Source organism: Hypanus sabinus, chromosome 19, assembly GCF_030144855.1.
Source record: "Hypanus sabinus isolate sHypSab1 chromosome 19, sHypSab1.hap1, whole genome shotgun sequence".
Taxonomy (NCBI): domain Eukaryota; kingdom Metazoa; phylum Chordata; class Chondrichthyes; order Myliobatiformes; family Dasyatidae; genus Hypanus; species Hypanus sabinus.
Window position 1 is genome coordinate 78,962,719 of NC_082724.1, and position 16,989 is coordinate 78,979,707.

Genomic DNA, 16,989 nt, shown 5'->3' on the forward strand with positions numbered 1-16,989 from the left:
CTGAACAACAACTGAACTTCTTTATCATGTCTGTGTGCTTTTACGCATTTAGTTGCTGCCACATGATTGGCTGGTTAGATACTTTCATTAATGAGCAGGAGTACAGGTGAATTTAATAAAGTGCGGACTGATTTATCGGTGTCTCTGAATTTTAACCTGGGCTTTTATTTTGGTAAAGGAAGGAAAAACAGAACAAGTGCAGTAAAATGCAAATAATGGTCACACCAAGCCTTGCACAGATATTCTTGGCTGAATAAACCATTCTGAACAGAATTAGGCCATTGGGCCCATTGAAACTGCTCTGTAATTCAATTTTTCCTCTCAACTTCATTCTCCTGCCTTCTCCCCATAATCTTTGATGCCTCAACTAATCAAGAACATATAAAAGTCCATTTTAAATATACTTATTGACTTGGCCTCTACAGCTGTTCCAGCAATGAATTCCATAGATTAACCATCTACAGGCTAAAGAAGTTCCTCCTCATTTCTGTTCCAAAGGGATGTCCTTCTATTCTGAAGCTGTGCCGTCTGGTGCTGGATTCTCCCACTACTGCAAACATGGTCTCCACGTCAATGAGATCTACCCCCACCCCCTTTCTTCTAAAGTCCAGTGAGTACAGGCTGGGAGCAATCAATTGACCTTCACATGTTAACACTTTTATTCCTGGAATAATTCTCTCTGGATGCTTTCCAATGCTAGCAAATCCTTTCTAAGATAAGGGATCCAAAACTGATTAGAGTCCAATCAATATTTAATAGCTTTTATTTATTTATGTATTGTTACATTGTGGAGTGGGCCCCTCCATACCTTCAACCCATACCACCCAGGAACCCCCAATGTAACCCTCGCCTAATCATGAGACAATCACCTATCAACTTACCAATCGGTACATCATTGAATTCTGGGAGGAAACTGGAGCATCTGGATGGATCACATGCAGTCATGGAGATAAACATACAAACCCCTTACAAACAGTGGCAGGAATTGAACCTGGGCCATTGACACTGTAAAGCACTGTGCTAACCACTACAGTACCGTGCCACCCTAGTAGAATTGTAAAACAAAACTGCAAGATTTATTTGAAATCATTTCAGAAGGATGTTGATATCATCACTTTATAATCTGCATGAATTATTCTTGTTGCTAAGTTTTAATTTTAGTCTGGTTTTTGGTAGAGGGAAAGAATATAAAATACATTACAAATCTAGCCAAATGCAAGTGATGACCATACCATCCTTGCATATGTGTTATGGACAAAATGGGACACTCTTATACTGCAGATCTTAATAAAACCTCTCTTTTCTGCTTCAAAAGAGGCCATGGGATAATTTACACCCATATCAACAGAAATGTCAAGTGACAAGACACTCTGCAGACCACTCTATTGGTACTGCTCTAGAGATTGGTTATACAATGTCCAGTGGTGGGATTTGAACACAGAACTACTTGAATCAACTGAATGAGGGAGAGAACAAAACAACAATCAAGCAAATCATCATGCCAAGATTTAGAATTTGGATTAATTTCAAATGAAATTGTTGTTCTCGCTCTGTGGGATGTGATGGGCAACATTTAGTTGTTACCCATCACATCCCACAGAACAAGAACAACAATTTCATTTGAAATTATTTCAAGTTCTAAATTCTTGTAGGATGATAAATAGACTAACAGAAGTTTGGAAAGATAGAATAAATGACAGTTTTAATAAAACCAAGAAATGGTTCTTTGCATGAATTTATTACTAAGGAATACGATTTATTTCCACTTTGACAACAGCCGTGGCAGATGCCCTGTGGAGGACAGAATGAGGTTCGGATGAAAACTTCAAGGAGCTATTCAACATAACTGCAGAATGTATTGCATTATCACTTAGATTCTCGATACCCTTGTACAATATTAATAAAACCGTATGATGTGGAAGTAAGCCATTTGGCACAACATGGTTACAGAAGGTAAATTCAAGCACGATTTTCCAATGAGTTTGGGTGAGACTAGAACTAGAGGCCATGGGTTAAGGGTGCCACAACATAGGTAGAAAAGGGACAAGGCTCTGAAACCAGAATACAGGAAGGAAGCTGAGAAGCAGGACCTCAAGGGTAGTAAACTTGGGATTGTTGCCTGTGCCACGTGACAGTGAGGATCGGAATGGAATGAGGTGGAGGATAAGTGCGTGGCTGAGGGATTGGAGCAGGGGGCAGGAATTCAGAGTTCTTGATCATTAGGACCTCTTTTGGGGCAGGTGTGACCCGTACAAAAGGGACAGGTTGCACATGAACCCATAGGGGACCAATATCCTTGCAGGTAGGTTTGCTAGAGCTGATGGGAGTGGTTTAAACTAATATGGCAGAGGGATGGAAACCAGTATTTTAGAGCTGAGGATGAGTAGGCATCTTTACAAGTAGATGATGTAATATGTGATATGAATGAAAGGAAGGACTAGCCAATGATTGAGTACAAATGCAGACAGGGCAAAGAGTTAAAATGTACCACAGAGGCAAAGTTCATAAGAACGAAGAATGTAGGACTGAAGGTGCTGTGTTTAAATGCATGTAGCCTTCAGAATAAGGTGGATGAACTCATGGTACAATTACAGATTGGTTGGTATGACATTATGGGCATCACTGAGTCGTGGCTGATAGTAGACCATAGTTGTGAACTTAGCATTAAAGGATATATTGAAAGGAGAGGCAGGAAGGCATAGGAGGTGGCATGCCTCTATTGGTAAGAGATGGAATTATATCTTTAGAAAGAGAGTCACATAGGGTCAGAGAATGTTGAATCTTTGTGGGAGGAATTAAGAAACTGCAAGGGTAAAAAAACCATTATAGGCCTCCAAATAGTAGCCAAGATGTGGGGATGAGATTGCAAAGGGAGCTGGAAAGGGTATGTAATAAGCGTAATGTCACAATTGTAATGGAGGACTTCAAAATACAAGAGGTTTGGGAAAACCAAGTTGGTGTTGGATAGCAAAAGAGGGAATAATTTGTTGAAAGCCTATGAGACAGCTTTTTAGAGCAGCTTGTGCTTGAGCTTTCAAGGAGAAACATTATCTTAGATTGGGTGTTGTGTAATAATCCAGATTTTATTGTGTCGGCTTAACGTAAAAAAACACTTTGGAGGCAGTGATCATAATATGATTGAATTCATTCTGCAATTTGAGAGGAGAAGCACAAGTCACATGTATCAGTATCACAATGGAGTAAAGGGAATTACAGAGGCATGAGAGTGGAGCTTGCCCAGATGGATACTGGTGGGGATGACAGCAGAACAGAGATGGTTGAAGTTTCTGGGAATAGTTCACAAGGTGCAGGATAGATATATCCCCCAGAAGAAGTTCTCAAATGGCAGGGGTTGGCAACTGTGACTACCAAGAGAAGTTGACTGCATAAAAGCCGAGGAACGGGCATATAAAGTAGCAAAAGTGAGTGGGAAATTGGATGATTGGGAAGCTTATAAAATCCAAAAACATGCAACTGAAAAAGCTATAACATGGGAAAAGATGAAACATGAGGGAAAACTAGCTGATATATAAAGCAGGATACTAAAAGTTTTATCAGTTTTATAAAAAATAAAAGGGAGGCAAGATATTGGACCACTGGAAAATGATGCTGGTGAGGTAGAAATAGAGGACTAAGAAATGGCAGATGAACTTAATAAGTACTTTGCTTCAGTCTTCACTGTGGAAGACACTAGCTGCATGCTGGAGGTCTGTGAGTGTCAGGGAGCAGGAGTGAGCACTGTTGCTATTACAAAGGAAAAAGCGCTAGGCAAACTCAAAGGTCTTAAGGTGGATAAGTCACCTGGACCAGATGGACTACATCCCAGAGTCCAGAGAGAGGTTGCTGAAGAGAAAATGGATGCATTGGTCATGATCTTTCAAGATTCATTTGATTCTGGCATAGTCCCAGAGGACTGGAAAATTTGAAATGACACTCCACTCTTTAAGAAGGGAGGAAGGCAAAAGTAAGGAAATTATAGGCCAGTTAGTCTAACCTCGGAGATTGGGAAAGTGTTGGAGTCAATTATTAAGGTGAGATTGTGGGATACTTGGAGACGAATGATAAAATACATCGAAGTCAGCATGGTTTCTGTAAAGGGAAATCCTGCCTAATAAATCTGTTAGAATTCTTCAAGGAATTAACAAAGCTGAGCAGACAAGGGAGAAGGAGTTAATAATCGTATCATTAGATTTTCAGAAGGTGTTTGATAAAGTGCCTCACAAGAGGCTGCTTAACAAGATAAAATCCTGTGGCATTACAGGAAAGATACTGGCATGGATAGAGGAATGGGTGACAGGCAGGAGGCAGCTAACATGAACAAAGAGTGCCTTTTCTGGCTGGCTGTCAGTGACTAGTGGTGTTCCTCAAGAGTCAGTATTGGGACTGCTGCTTTTCACATTAATTGTCAATGATTTAGATAGTGGAATTGATGGTTTTGTGGCAAAACTTGTGGATGAAACATAGGTAGTGCTGAGGAAGCAATGCAATTTCAGCAGGACATAGACAAATAGGAAGAATGGGCAAAAAAAGTGGCAGATGAAATATAGTCACAAATAAGAGAAAATCTGTGGATGCTGGAAATCCAAACAACACACGTTCAGCAGGCCAGGCAGCATCTATGGAAAAGAGTATGATCAACATTTCGGGCCAAGAGCCTTCAGCAGGACTGGAGAAAAAGAAGACAAGAGTAGATTTAAAAGGTGGGAGGGGAGGTGAAACTGGGAGGGGGAGGGGTGAAGTAAAGAGCTGAGAATTTGGTTGGTGAAAGAGATACAGGATTGGAGAAGGGGGAATCTAATAGAAGAGGACAGAAGACCATGGAAAAAAGAAAAAGGGGGAGGAGGACCATAGGGAAGTCATGGGCAGTCAAGACAATAAGGTGAGAGAGGGAAAAGGGGATGGGGAACGGTGAAGGAGAGAGTGGTGGGGGGAGGGCCTTAACAGAAGTTCAAGAAATTGCTGTTTATGTCATCAGGTTGGAGGCCACCCAGATGGAATATAAGGTGTTGTTCCTCCAACCCGAGGGTGATCTCATCGCGCCAATAGAAGAGTCCATGCAGAGACATATCAGAATGGGAATGGGATGTGGAATTAAAATGGATGGCCACTGGGAGATCCTGCTTTCTCTGGTGGACGGAGCATAGGTACTTGGAGAACTAGTTTCCCAATCTACGTTGGATCTCACTGATATACAAGAGGCCATGCCAGGAGCATCAGACACAGTATATGACTCCAACAGACACACAAGAAGGACTGTTTGTGGCCCTGAGTGGTAGTGAGGGAGGAGGTGTAGTACTTGTTAAGCTTGCAAGGATAAGTGCCAGAAGGGAGGTCAGTGGGGAGGGACAAAAGGACAAGGGAGTTGTGTGGGGAGAGATCTCTGTGGAGAGAAGGAGGTTGGGGATGGAGGGGAGGAAAAGCTGTGCTTAGTGGTGGTATTGCATTGTAAAGAGTGGAATTTGCAAAGAATTATTTGCTGGACGTGGAGGCGGATGAAGTGGTAGGTGAGGACAAGTGGAACTCTATCCCTGATAGAATGGCAGGAGGATGATACGAGAACAGACCTGAAAAAGGATGACATCTCCTTCGGCCTGGATTGAAAAGCCTCATCCTGAGAGCAGACGTGGTGGAGATGGAGGAATTGAGAAAGGGATGGTGTTTTTTACAAGTAACAGGGTGGGAAATGGTATCATCCAGTAGCTGTGAGAGTCAGTGGATTTATAATAGATATTAGTAGATAAACTGTCTTCAGAGATAGAGACAGAGAGATCAAGAAAGGGGAGGAAGCTACAGAGTTGAGAAAGGCATGATAATGCATTTTGAAAGAAAGGAACAATAGTGCAGACTATTATCTAAATGGGGAGAAAATTCTAACATCAGAGATGCAAAGGGATTTAGGAGTTCTTATGCAAGATTCCCAGAAGGTTAATTCATAGGTTGAATCTGTGGTAAAGAAGGCAAACACAATGTTGACATTTATTTCAAGGGGAATAGAATATAAAAGCAAGTTGATAATGGTGAAACTTTACAAGACATTAGTCAGGCCGCACTTAGAGTATTGTAAACGGTTTTGGGCCCCTTATCTCACTCAATAGGGATGTGTTGTCATTAGAGAGAGTCCAGAAGAGGTTCACGAGAATTATTCTGGGAATGAAGGGGTTAACTTATGAGGAGCATTTGGCAACTTTAGACCTGTACTCACTGGAATTTAGAAAAAAGTGTGGAGATCTCTTTGAAACCTACCAAATGTTAAAAGGACTAGATAAGCTGGATGTGGAGAGGATGTTTCCTATAGTGGGGGTATCCAAAATTAGAGGGCACAGCCTCAAAATTGAGGGGCATTGAGCTAGCATTAAAACTCGTTGTACCAGCAGCACAATATAAATCCCAACAATTTACAGCATTAAAAAAATAATCACAGCTCAATTGTGCTTTTTGCAATGACCTTAAACTGTCTTATGTTGACTATACTTCCCCTTATTTACTGTATGGAAAACTTCATCAGTGGGCTTCAGTTAGACTTTTGAGTAAAATTATGTATTAGATCTCACTGCTGGCTGTGACAATGTTCCTGTTGGGAAAGAATTTTAATACATTCAAGATTCAAGATTATTTAATGCAATTTCCTGGAGACAAATGTAAAGAAAACAAAGTAATTGTTACTACAGATCTGATTCACAAAAATGAATACAATAACTAAAAAACATGATAAATATAAATACATATCTTCTATAATCGATTGATTATATATCCATAAAGTGAGTCTAGGGCATACATAATGTAGAAACATAGAAAACCTACAGCACAATTCAGGTCCTATGGCCCACAAAGCTGAGCCGAACATGTACTTATTTTAGAAATTGCATAGAGTTACCCACAGCCCTCTATTTTTCTAAGCTCCCTGTACATATCCAGGAGCCTCTTAAAGGACCCTATTGTATCTGCCTCCACCATAATCGCTGGCAGCCCACTCCACGCACTCAACACTCTCTCTGTAAAAACTTACCCCAGATATCCCCTCTGTACCTTCTTCCAAACACCTTAAAACTATGCCTCTTGTGTTAGCCATTACAATCCTGGGAAAAAGCCTCTGACTATCCTCACAATCAATGCCCCTTATACACCTCTATTGGGTCACCTCTCATCCTCCATCACTCCAAGGAGAAAAGCCCAAATTCACTCAACCTATCCTCATAAGACATGCTCCCCAATCCAGGAAGCATCCTGGTAAATCTCTACATCCATTCTATATCCTTCCTGTAGTGAGGTGACCAGAACTGAGCACAGTACTCCAAGTTGGGTCTGACCAGGGTCCTATAAAGCTGTAACACTGCCTCTCAGCTCTTGAACTCAATCCCATGATTGATGAAGTGCCTTCTTAACCACACTGTCAACCTACGCAGTAGCTTTGAGTCCTATGGACTCGGACCCAAGATCCCTCTGATCCTCCACACTGCCAAGAATCTTACCATTAATACTATATTCTGCCATTATATTTGACCTACCAAAATGAACCACCTCACACTTATCTGTATTGAACTCTATCTGCCACTTCTCAGCCCTTTTTGCATCCTATCAATGTCCTGCTGTAATCTCTTACAGCCCTCCAGACTATCCACAACACCTCCAACCTTTGTGTCATCAGCATATTTACTAACCCATCCCACCGCTTCTTCACCCATATAACCATATAACAATTACAGCATGAAACAGGCCATCTTAGCCCTTCTAGTCCATGCCGAATGCTTACTCTCACCTAGTCCCACCAACCTGCACTCAGCCCATAACCCTCCATTCCTTTCCTGTCCATATACCTATCCAATTTTACTTTAAATGACAATATCAAACCTGCCTCTACCACTTCTACTGGAAGCTCATTCCACACAGCTACCATTTTCTGAGTAAAGAAATTTCCCCTCATGTTACCCCTAAACTTTTTGCCCTCTAACTCTCAACTCATGTCCTCTTGTTTGAATCTCCACTACTCTCAATGGAAAAAGCCTATCCACGTCAACTCTATCTATCCCCTTCATAATTTTAAATACCTCTATCAAGTGCCCCCTCAACCTTCTACTCTCCAAAGAAAAAAGACCTAACTTGTTCAACCTTTCTCTGTAACTTAGGTGCTGAAACCCAGGTAACATTCTAGTAAATCTTCTCTGTACTCTCTCTATTTTGTTGACATCTTTCCTATAATTTGGTGACCAGAACTGTACACAATACTCCAAATTTGGCCTTACCAATGTCTTGTACAATTTTAACATTATATCCCAGCTCCTATACTCAATGCTCTGATTTATAAAGGCCAGCGTACCATAAGCTTTCTTCACCACCCTATCCACATGAGATTCCACCTTCAGGGAATTATCACCATTATTCCTAGATCACTCTGTTCTACTGCATTCCTCAATGCCCTACCATTTACCATGTATGTCCTTCTTGGATTATTCCTACCAAAATGTAGCACCTCACAATTATCAGCATTAAACTCCATCTGCCATCTTTCAGCCCACTCTTCTATCTGGCCTACATCTCTCTGCAAGCTTTGAAAACCTACTTCATTATCCACAATGCCACCTACCTTAGTATCATCTGCATACTTACTAATCCAATTTACCACCCCGTCATCCAGATCATTAATGTACATGACAAACAACATTGGACTCAGTACAGATCCCTGAGGCACACCACTAGTCACCGGCCTCCAACCTGACAAACAGTTATCCATCACTACTCTCTGGCATCTCCAATCCAGCCATTGTTGAATCCATTTTACTACTTCAATATTAATACCTAACGATTGAACCTTCCTAACTAACCTTCTGTGTGGAACCTTGTCAAAGGCCTTACTGAAGTCCATATAGACAACATTACTGCTTTACCCTCATCAACTTTCCTAGTAATCGCTCCAAAAAATTCAATAAGATTTGTCGAACATGACCTTCCATGCACAAATCCATGTTGACGATTCCTAATCAGACCCTGTCTATCCAGGTAATTATATATACCATCTCTAAGAATACTTTGCATTAATTTACCCACCACTGATGTCAAACTTACAGGCCTATCATTGCTAGGTTTACTCTTAGAACCCTTTTTAAACAATGGAACAACATGAGCAATATGTCAATCCTCCAGTAGCATCCCCGTTACTATTGACATTTGAAATATTTCTGTCAGAGCCCCTGCTATTTCTACACTAACTTCCCTCAAGGTCCTAGGCAATATCCTGTCAGGACCCGGAGACTTATCCACTTTCATATTCCTTAAAAGTGCCAGTACTTTCTCCTCTTTAATTATCATAGTTTCCATAACTTCCCTACTTGTTTCCCTTACCTTACACAATTCAATATCCTTCTCCTTAGTGAATACCGAAGAAAAGAAATTGTTCAAAAACTCCCCCATCTCTTTTGGCTCCACACATTGCTGTCCACTCTGAATCTCTAAGGGACCAATTTTATCCCTCACTATCCTTTTGCTATTAATATAACTGTAGAAACCCTTTGGATTTATTTTCACCTTACTTGCCAAAGCAACCTCATATCTTCTTTTAGCTTTTCTAATTTCTTTCTTAAGATTCTTTTTACATTCTTTATATTCCTTGAGCTCCTCATTTACTCCATGTTGCCTATATTTATTATAGATATCTCTCTTTTTCTGAACCAAGTTTCCAATATCCCTTGAAAACCATGGCTCTCTCAAACTTTAAACCTTTCCTTTCAACCTAACAGGAACATAAAGATTCTGTACCCTCAAAATTTCACCTTTAAATGACCTCCATTTCTCTATTACATCCTTCCCATAAAACAAATTGTCCCAATCTATTTTTTCTAAATCCTTTTTCATCTCCTCAACGTTAGTCTTTCTTCAGTCAAAAATCTCAACCCTGGGTCCAGTCCTATCCTTCTCCATAATTATACTGAAACTAATGGTATTGTGATCACTGGACCTGAAGTGCTCCCCAACACATACCTCCGTCACCTGACCTATCTCATTCCTTAACAGGAGATCCAATACTGCCCCTTCTCTAGTTGATACCTCTATTTATTGCTGCAAAAAACTAGCCTGCACACATTTTACAAACTCCAAACCATTCAGCCCTTTTACAGTATGGGCTTCCCAGTCTATGTGTAGAAAATTAAAATCTCCCACAATCACAACCCTGTGCTTACTACAAATATCTGCTATCTCCTTACAAATTTGCTCCTCCAATTCTCGCTCCCCATTAGGTGGTCTACAATACACCCCTATAAGTGTTACTACACTTTTCCCATTCTTCAATTCCACCCAAATAGTCTCCCTAGACGAGCCCTGTAATCTATCCTGCCAGAGCACTGTTGTAATATTTTCTCTGACAAGCAATGCAACACCTCCCCCTCTTGTCACTACAATTCTATCACACCTGAAGCAACGAAATCCAGGAATATTTAGTTGCCAATCACACCCCTCCTGCAACCATGTTTCACTAAGAGCTACAACATCATTTTTCCAGGTATCAATTCATGGTCTAAGCTCATCCACCTTTCTTACAATGCTCCTAGCATTAAAATAAATGCATTTAAGAAATTCTTCACCTCTTACTCTCTGTTTAACACTAACAGTGCAAACAACTTTACTATCTTCTTTTTCTTCCTTCTCCCACACATCTGTTCCCCTCCCCCCCCCCATATTGGTTTAAATCCACTGGAGCCTCTCTAGCAAACCTACCTGTAAGAATATTTGTACCCCTCCAGTTCAGATGTAAACCATCCCATCGGAACAGGTCCCATCTTCCCTGGAAAACTGCCCAATTATCTATAAATCTGAAGCCCTCCCTCCTGCACCACATCTTCAGCCACGTGTTGACGTGTGCTGTCTTACTATTTTTAAACCCACCTGCATGTGGCACTGGTAGCAGTCCTGAGATTGCTATCCTGGAGGTCCTGTCCTTTAACTTGGTGCCTAACTTCCTATACTCACCTTTCAGGACCTCCTCACTCTTCCTATCCACGTAATTGGTCCCTACATGGACCACGACATCTGGCTGCTCACCCTCCTTCTTGAGAATACTGAGAACTCGATCCAAGATATCATAGACCCTGGCACCAGGGAGGCAACAGACCATCTGGGATTCTCGATCTCTTCCACAGAACCTGTTATCTGTTCCCCCAACTATCAACTCCCCTATCACTACTGCTCTCCTCTTTTCCCTCCTTCCCTTCTGAGCTGAGGGTTGGGTGTTGTATGGGAGGCAGGGTTTGAGGGTCGGCACAACATTGTGGGCCGAAGGGCCTGTAATGTGCTGTACTATTCTATGTTCTATGCCTTGCTGAAATTCATATACACTACATCTACTGCTCTACCTTCATCAATATGTTTAGTCACATCCTCAGAAAATTCAATCAGTCTCGTAAAACATGACCTGCCTTTGACAAAGCCATGCTGACTATTCCTAATCATTTTATGCCTCTCCAATTGTTCATAAATCCTGCCTCTCAGGATCTTTTCCATTAACTAACCAAGCACTGAAGTAAGACTCACTGGTTTATGATTTCCTGGGCTATCTCTATTTCCTTTCTTGAATAAAGGAACAACATCCGCAACCCTCCAGTCCTCTGGAACCTCTCCCATCCCCATTGATGATGCAAACATCATTGCCAGAGGCTCAGCAATCTCCTCCCTCGTCTCCTGCAGTAGCCTGGGGTACATCTCATCTGCTCCTGGCGACTTATCCAACTTGATGCTTTCCAAAAGCTCCAGCACATCCTCTTTCTTAATATCTACATCCTAAGGTTTTCACTCCACTGTAAGTCATCCCTACAATTGCCAACATCCTTTTTTATAGTGAATACTGCATTCATTAAGTACCTCTGCTACCTCCTCCAGTTCCATACACCCTTTTCCACTGTCACATTTGATTGGTCCTATTCTTTCATGTCTTATCCTTTTGTTCTTCACATACTTGTAGAATGCCTTGGGGTTTTCCTTAATCCTGCACACCAATGTCTTCTCATGGCCCCTTGTGGCTCTCCTAATTTAGTTCTTTAGCTTCTTCCTCTTAGACTTACAGTTTTCTAGATCTCTATCATTACCTTTTGTAAGCTTTTCTTTTGCTCTTGACTAGATTCACAACAGTCTTTGTCCACCACAGTTCCTGTACCCTATCATCCTTGCCCTGTCTCATTGGAATGCACCTATGCAGAACTTCATGCAAATATTCCCTGAACATTTGCCACAATTCTGCCATACATCTCCCTGCGAATATCTGCTCCCAACGTTTGCTTCCAAAATAATAAAGAAGTGGTGATTTAGTGGGTGGAGGTGTTATCAGTCTTACTACTTGGGGAAGGTAACTGTCTGAGTCTGGTGGTCCTTGTGTGGATGCTGTGCAGCCTCCTCTCTGATGGGAATGGGACAAAGTCCATGAATAAGGTATGTGGGATTCTTCCAGCACCTTTTGCATATAATAATTTTGTATTTGAATTCACTGGCAGGAAAATCAGCCAAAACTGCTTGCTATTGTGAGCCAATAGTGCCAAATGAATGGAAATGAAGTTCACATTTTCACTGAGTGATATGAATAGAAATCAATCTATTGATAGCTGTAACATAGTTTTGGGTTATTGCTGTCTAATTCATGACCTGTTAGTTGGTAAAAGAAAGTGTGAGACAAAAGAGAGCAAATTAATTCCTGCTGAGGAAGCAATGTGATTGCAGCAGGACTTTGACAAATTGGAAGAATGGGCAAAAAAGTGGCAGATGGAACACAGCGTGGGGAAATGTACGATAATGCATTTTGATAAAAGGAACAATAGTGCAGACAATTAACTAAATGGGGAGAAAATTCAAACATCAGAGGTGCAAGGGGACTTAGGAGTCCTTGTACAAGAATCCCAGAAGGTTAATTCACAGGTTTAGAATGCGGCAAATGCAACGTCGGCATTTATTTCAAGGAGAATAGGATATAAAAGTAAGGAGATAATGCTGAAGCTTTATGAGGCATTAATCAGGCTGCACTTGGAGTATTATCAACAGTTTTGGGCCTATTATCTCAGAAAGGATGTATTGTCATTGGAAAGAGTCCAGAGGAGGTTCACGATGATAATTCTGGGAATGAAGGGGTTAACATAGGAGCTTTTGACCTGTACTCACTGGAATTTAGAAGAATCTGTGGAGATCTCATTGAAACCTACCAAAAGATAAGCTCTATGTGGAGAGAATGTTTCTTATGATGGGTGTATTCAGAACTACAGCGTACAGCCTCAAAATTGAGGGGTGACCTTTTAGAACAAAGGTAAGGAGGAATTTTTTTTAGCCCATGTGTGGTGAATCTGTGGAATTCTCTGCTGCACACTGCGGTGGAGGCCAGGTCTGTGGGTATATTTAAAGCGGAAGTTGATAGTTCCCTGATTGTTTGGAGCATCAAGGAATATAGTGAGAAGGCAGGTGTATGGGGTAGAATGGGACCTGGGATCAGCCATGATGAAACGGCAGAGTGGACTCGATGGGCTGAATGGCCTAATTCTACTCCTATGTGTTATGGTCTTACTGCTGCTCTCAAAGCTCAGAGTACTTTGCCCCATTTTCTGTACTTCTCCCAATTTATGAATTTCCTGAGATAAAATTCTATATATATGACTCTGCAGTTGAAAACCACTCATAAGTGATGTAGAATGTGCTTGTGGGTTGCTTCTGACACAGAATGCCCGTCTCATAACAGCCATGCAATAAGTAAATTACATATGTGAGATGCTTTAATGTGGAAAACAACCAGTAGCCTAGGCTATCCAACTGGGTTGAAGACATGATAGAATAACTACACAATTCAAAAAACCTTTCTATGATTAAAAAATTGCTTTAAGTTGTTTCATTTAAGTGAAACAACTTAAGACACAAGACTGCAGAAAATAATTAAATATGTTTAAATTTGATTAAATAGAACTTACAAATTACATGAAACTTTTTTTGTCATGGCCATTTCCTTCCATTGGTGTCACTGAACATGCCAAGTCTGATCTGTCATAGGGTCAGCTGTAAAATTTTCCAGCTTATATTTTTCAAGAATTACACAAAGTTTCGCTATTGAACACCTTCAGGCATGCAGGGAGAGTAAATTGTCAGGGAAGGTATGCTCCATTAGGTACCACTGAGTGTATGTTCATAGCCTTCTACCACTACACTTCAACGGTGTGCATCCAGAGATGCTCTTTTGCATATCACTGTTGTACTGTGTGGTTATTTGAGTTACTGTCACCTTCCTGTCAGTTTAAACCAGTCTGGCCACTCTTCTCTAACCTCTCTCATTCACAAGGTTCTTTTGCCCACAAAGCTACCACTCACTGGATTTTTTTTTGTTTTTTGCACTATTCTCTGTCAACTCTAGAGATGATCCTGTGTGAAAATCCCAGGAGATCAGCAGTTTCAGAGATAGTCAAACCAACTTGCCTGGCACCAACAATCATTCCATGGTCAAAGTCACATAGATAACATTTCTTCCCCAGTCTGAACAACAACCGAACCTCTTGACCTTGTCCGCAGGCTTTTATGCTGCCACATGATTGGCTGATTAGATATCTTCATTAACAAGCAGGTGTATGTATTCACAAGTCCAGTACGCAAATGACAGCTTTGCGCTGGGACATCCAGCTCATGGATTTCAATTATCTTCACGTAGTATTCCTATTACTTTGCGCTATCTCAGGGTAGTATATGGTGACATATACATTGTCTGATAATATATTTACCTTGAACTTTGAAGTTTGAGGAGGTGGATTCAATTGCTTTTCCTAGCACCCTTTCTGCAGACTCACAACAAGTTCATGTTAAGAGAGTTTGGCATCAAGTTTATAGTTTAAGGGCTTGTAAATTATAAAGACCAAGAGAGAAAGCCAAAAGTTTGGATAGTATTGGGGGGAAAGGATCAATAAAATTCCAGTGCAAAACTCTGGAGGAACTCAGCGGGTCAGGCAGCATCAATGGAGAGTTAACATTCCAGGCAGAGACCCTTCATCAGGACTGGAATAGAACGGGGAGGATCCACGATAAAAAGGCGGGAAGGCAGGTGATAGGTGTCCTGAATCCTCTCCATAGATGCTCCCTGACCTGCTGATTTCCTTCAGCATTTTGTGTGTGTTTCTCTAGATGTCCAGCATCTGCAGAATTCTCCACACCCCTGCCCACCTCTACTTTATCATTTCCTGTCAGTCACCTTATGTATAGACAGTGGCTAGCGTCAATTTGTTGATATACAGTCAACCTGTAGATATAAGCTATCTTAAGTATTTATATTTACTGTATTTTTAAATTATTGTCGTGTTCTGTATTTTAATTGAGTTTTTTGTGTTGTATTGGATCAGGAGTAATAATTATTTTGTTATCCTTTACACTTGTAAACTGGAAATTACATTAAACAGTCTTGAATCTTGAATCTTCCCCTCCCAACTCCCGCCCCTCCATGTGCGGTGGTGGAATGAGTTTATTCTGTGTTCCTTCTCCACAGCACCAAGCTTCAGCGTATCCCTCAGCCTATACTGCAGCCTGGACTGAGCCGGTCTGTAGCACTCCCTTACAGACGTCACTGGAGAACCAACAGGTTTCAAGTAGTCCAAAGCAATACCTCATGCCTGTCTCAATATGTGTCCCCAGGAAGAGCCCGTGCTGAGTTTGAATTGGAACATGAGTCTTTGCATCTGTTTTCACACCCTCGTAACTAATCCAGTCTGGACTGAGGTGGGAAAAGGTACTTTTTTGCCTTGTAACTCATACGTCCTCTGAGGGAACCACAATCTTGTCATGGTTTAGAGGCTTGTGTGCCTCAGTGATCTGGAGAGCTATGCTGGCTGGAGTCAGTGATTTAAGCTTTTACTATTGGTAGGGTCAGCCTTGTCAAACAGGTCAAAGGGTAGAGGTCAGACTAAGAGTGGTCCACCAGCTGTCCAGGTTCAGGGTTTCAGCTCAGGACTATCAACCCTGACTGGTCAAAACAAAATTGTAACGGAAACAGCAATAACGATTCCTTCTGGGTGGCCGAGGACAAACGGAGATGGAAGACCTTCATTGCTGCCCTGAACACCAGTGACATAACAGTTAATTAATAAAATAATTCATATATGGATCATTTTTAATTCATAATAATAGAACAGTTGATTAATATAATAATTCATACATGTTCCACTTCAGCCCACAGAGAGACACTCAGCCCTTTACCTTTTGGATGATGCCAGGTATCTGGAACAAGCCTTGCCATCCCAAGCACAGTATGGGTCCCTGGCGAGGCAGCAGTCAGCACACGCCTCTCCATAAACATCACAGCGATGAAGGGTGACCTGGGTAATGCCTAAAGCAGAGCCAATGTACAGCTGTTGCTGTAAAAGAATAAAAAAATAAAGCAAGACTTAAGTCTCTGAAGAGTTTTAAGATTAGAGCAAGAAAAGGAGAGATGCTTCATAAATCTCCTATCCACAACCCATCAGATTATTCACTTTAAGGCACAATAGAACACAGACATAAATTTAACACATGGAAGAACTAATCAAACATGCATAATATGCTGCACTCTCAGAATGCTGAAGGAACTCAGCACGTCTGGCAGCATCTAAGGAAGTGTCCTGATGAAGGTTGTTGGCCTGAAATGACAACTATTTATTCCAGTTAATAGACACAGCTTGACTTAGAACATAAAACATTCTTTAGAACAGTAGAGCGGAATACAAGCACTTTCTTTCCACACACCTACCACTCTGTGTAAAAAACATACCTCTCATATCCCCCCTTATACTTTCTTTCAAAGGCCCTAAAATTATGTCCCTTCATAATAGCAATTTCTGCTCTGGGTAAAGGTCTCTGGCTGTCTAGTCAATCTTATCATCTTGTACACTTCTATCAATTCACTTCTCATCCACCTTCACTACAAAGGGAAAAGTCTGAGCTCCTCAATCCATTCCCATAAATATGCTCTTAAAACATCAATCTTCATAAAACCACTCTTCTCCTGATTTTCTGAATGAGCCT

General features: G+C 41.1%; 1 protein-coding gene across 3 annotated transcripts in view; it reads right to left on the reverse strand.

Moving 5' to 3' along the window:
• The window catches only part of LOC132378088 (semaphorin-3F-like), a 336,771-nt gene that overhangs the window by 19,436 nt on the left and 300,346 nt on the right, over window positions 1-16,989 (reverse strand). For all 3 annotated transcript variants that reach the window (XM_059944832.1, XM_059944833.1, XM_059944834.1), the window contains one exon: window positions 16,186-16,343. In XM_059944832.1, coding sequence (XP_059800815.1) covers window positions 16,186-16,343 — 158 coding nt within the window. The remainder of the gene's footprint in view (window positions 1-16,185; window positions 16,344-16,989) is intronic.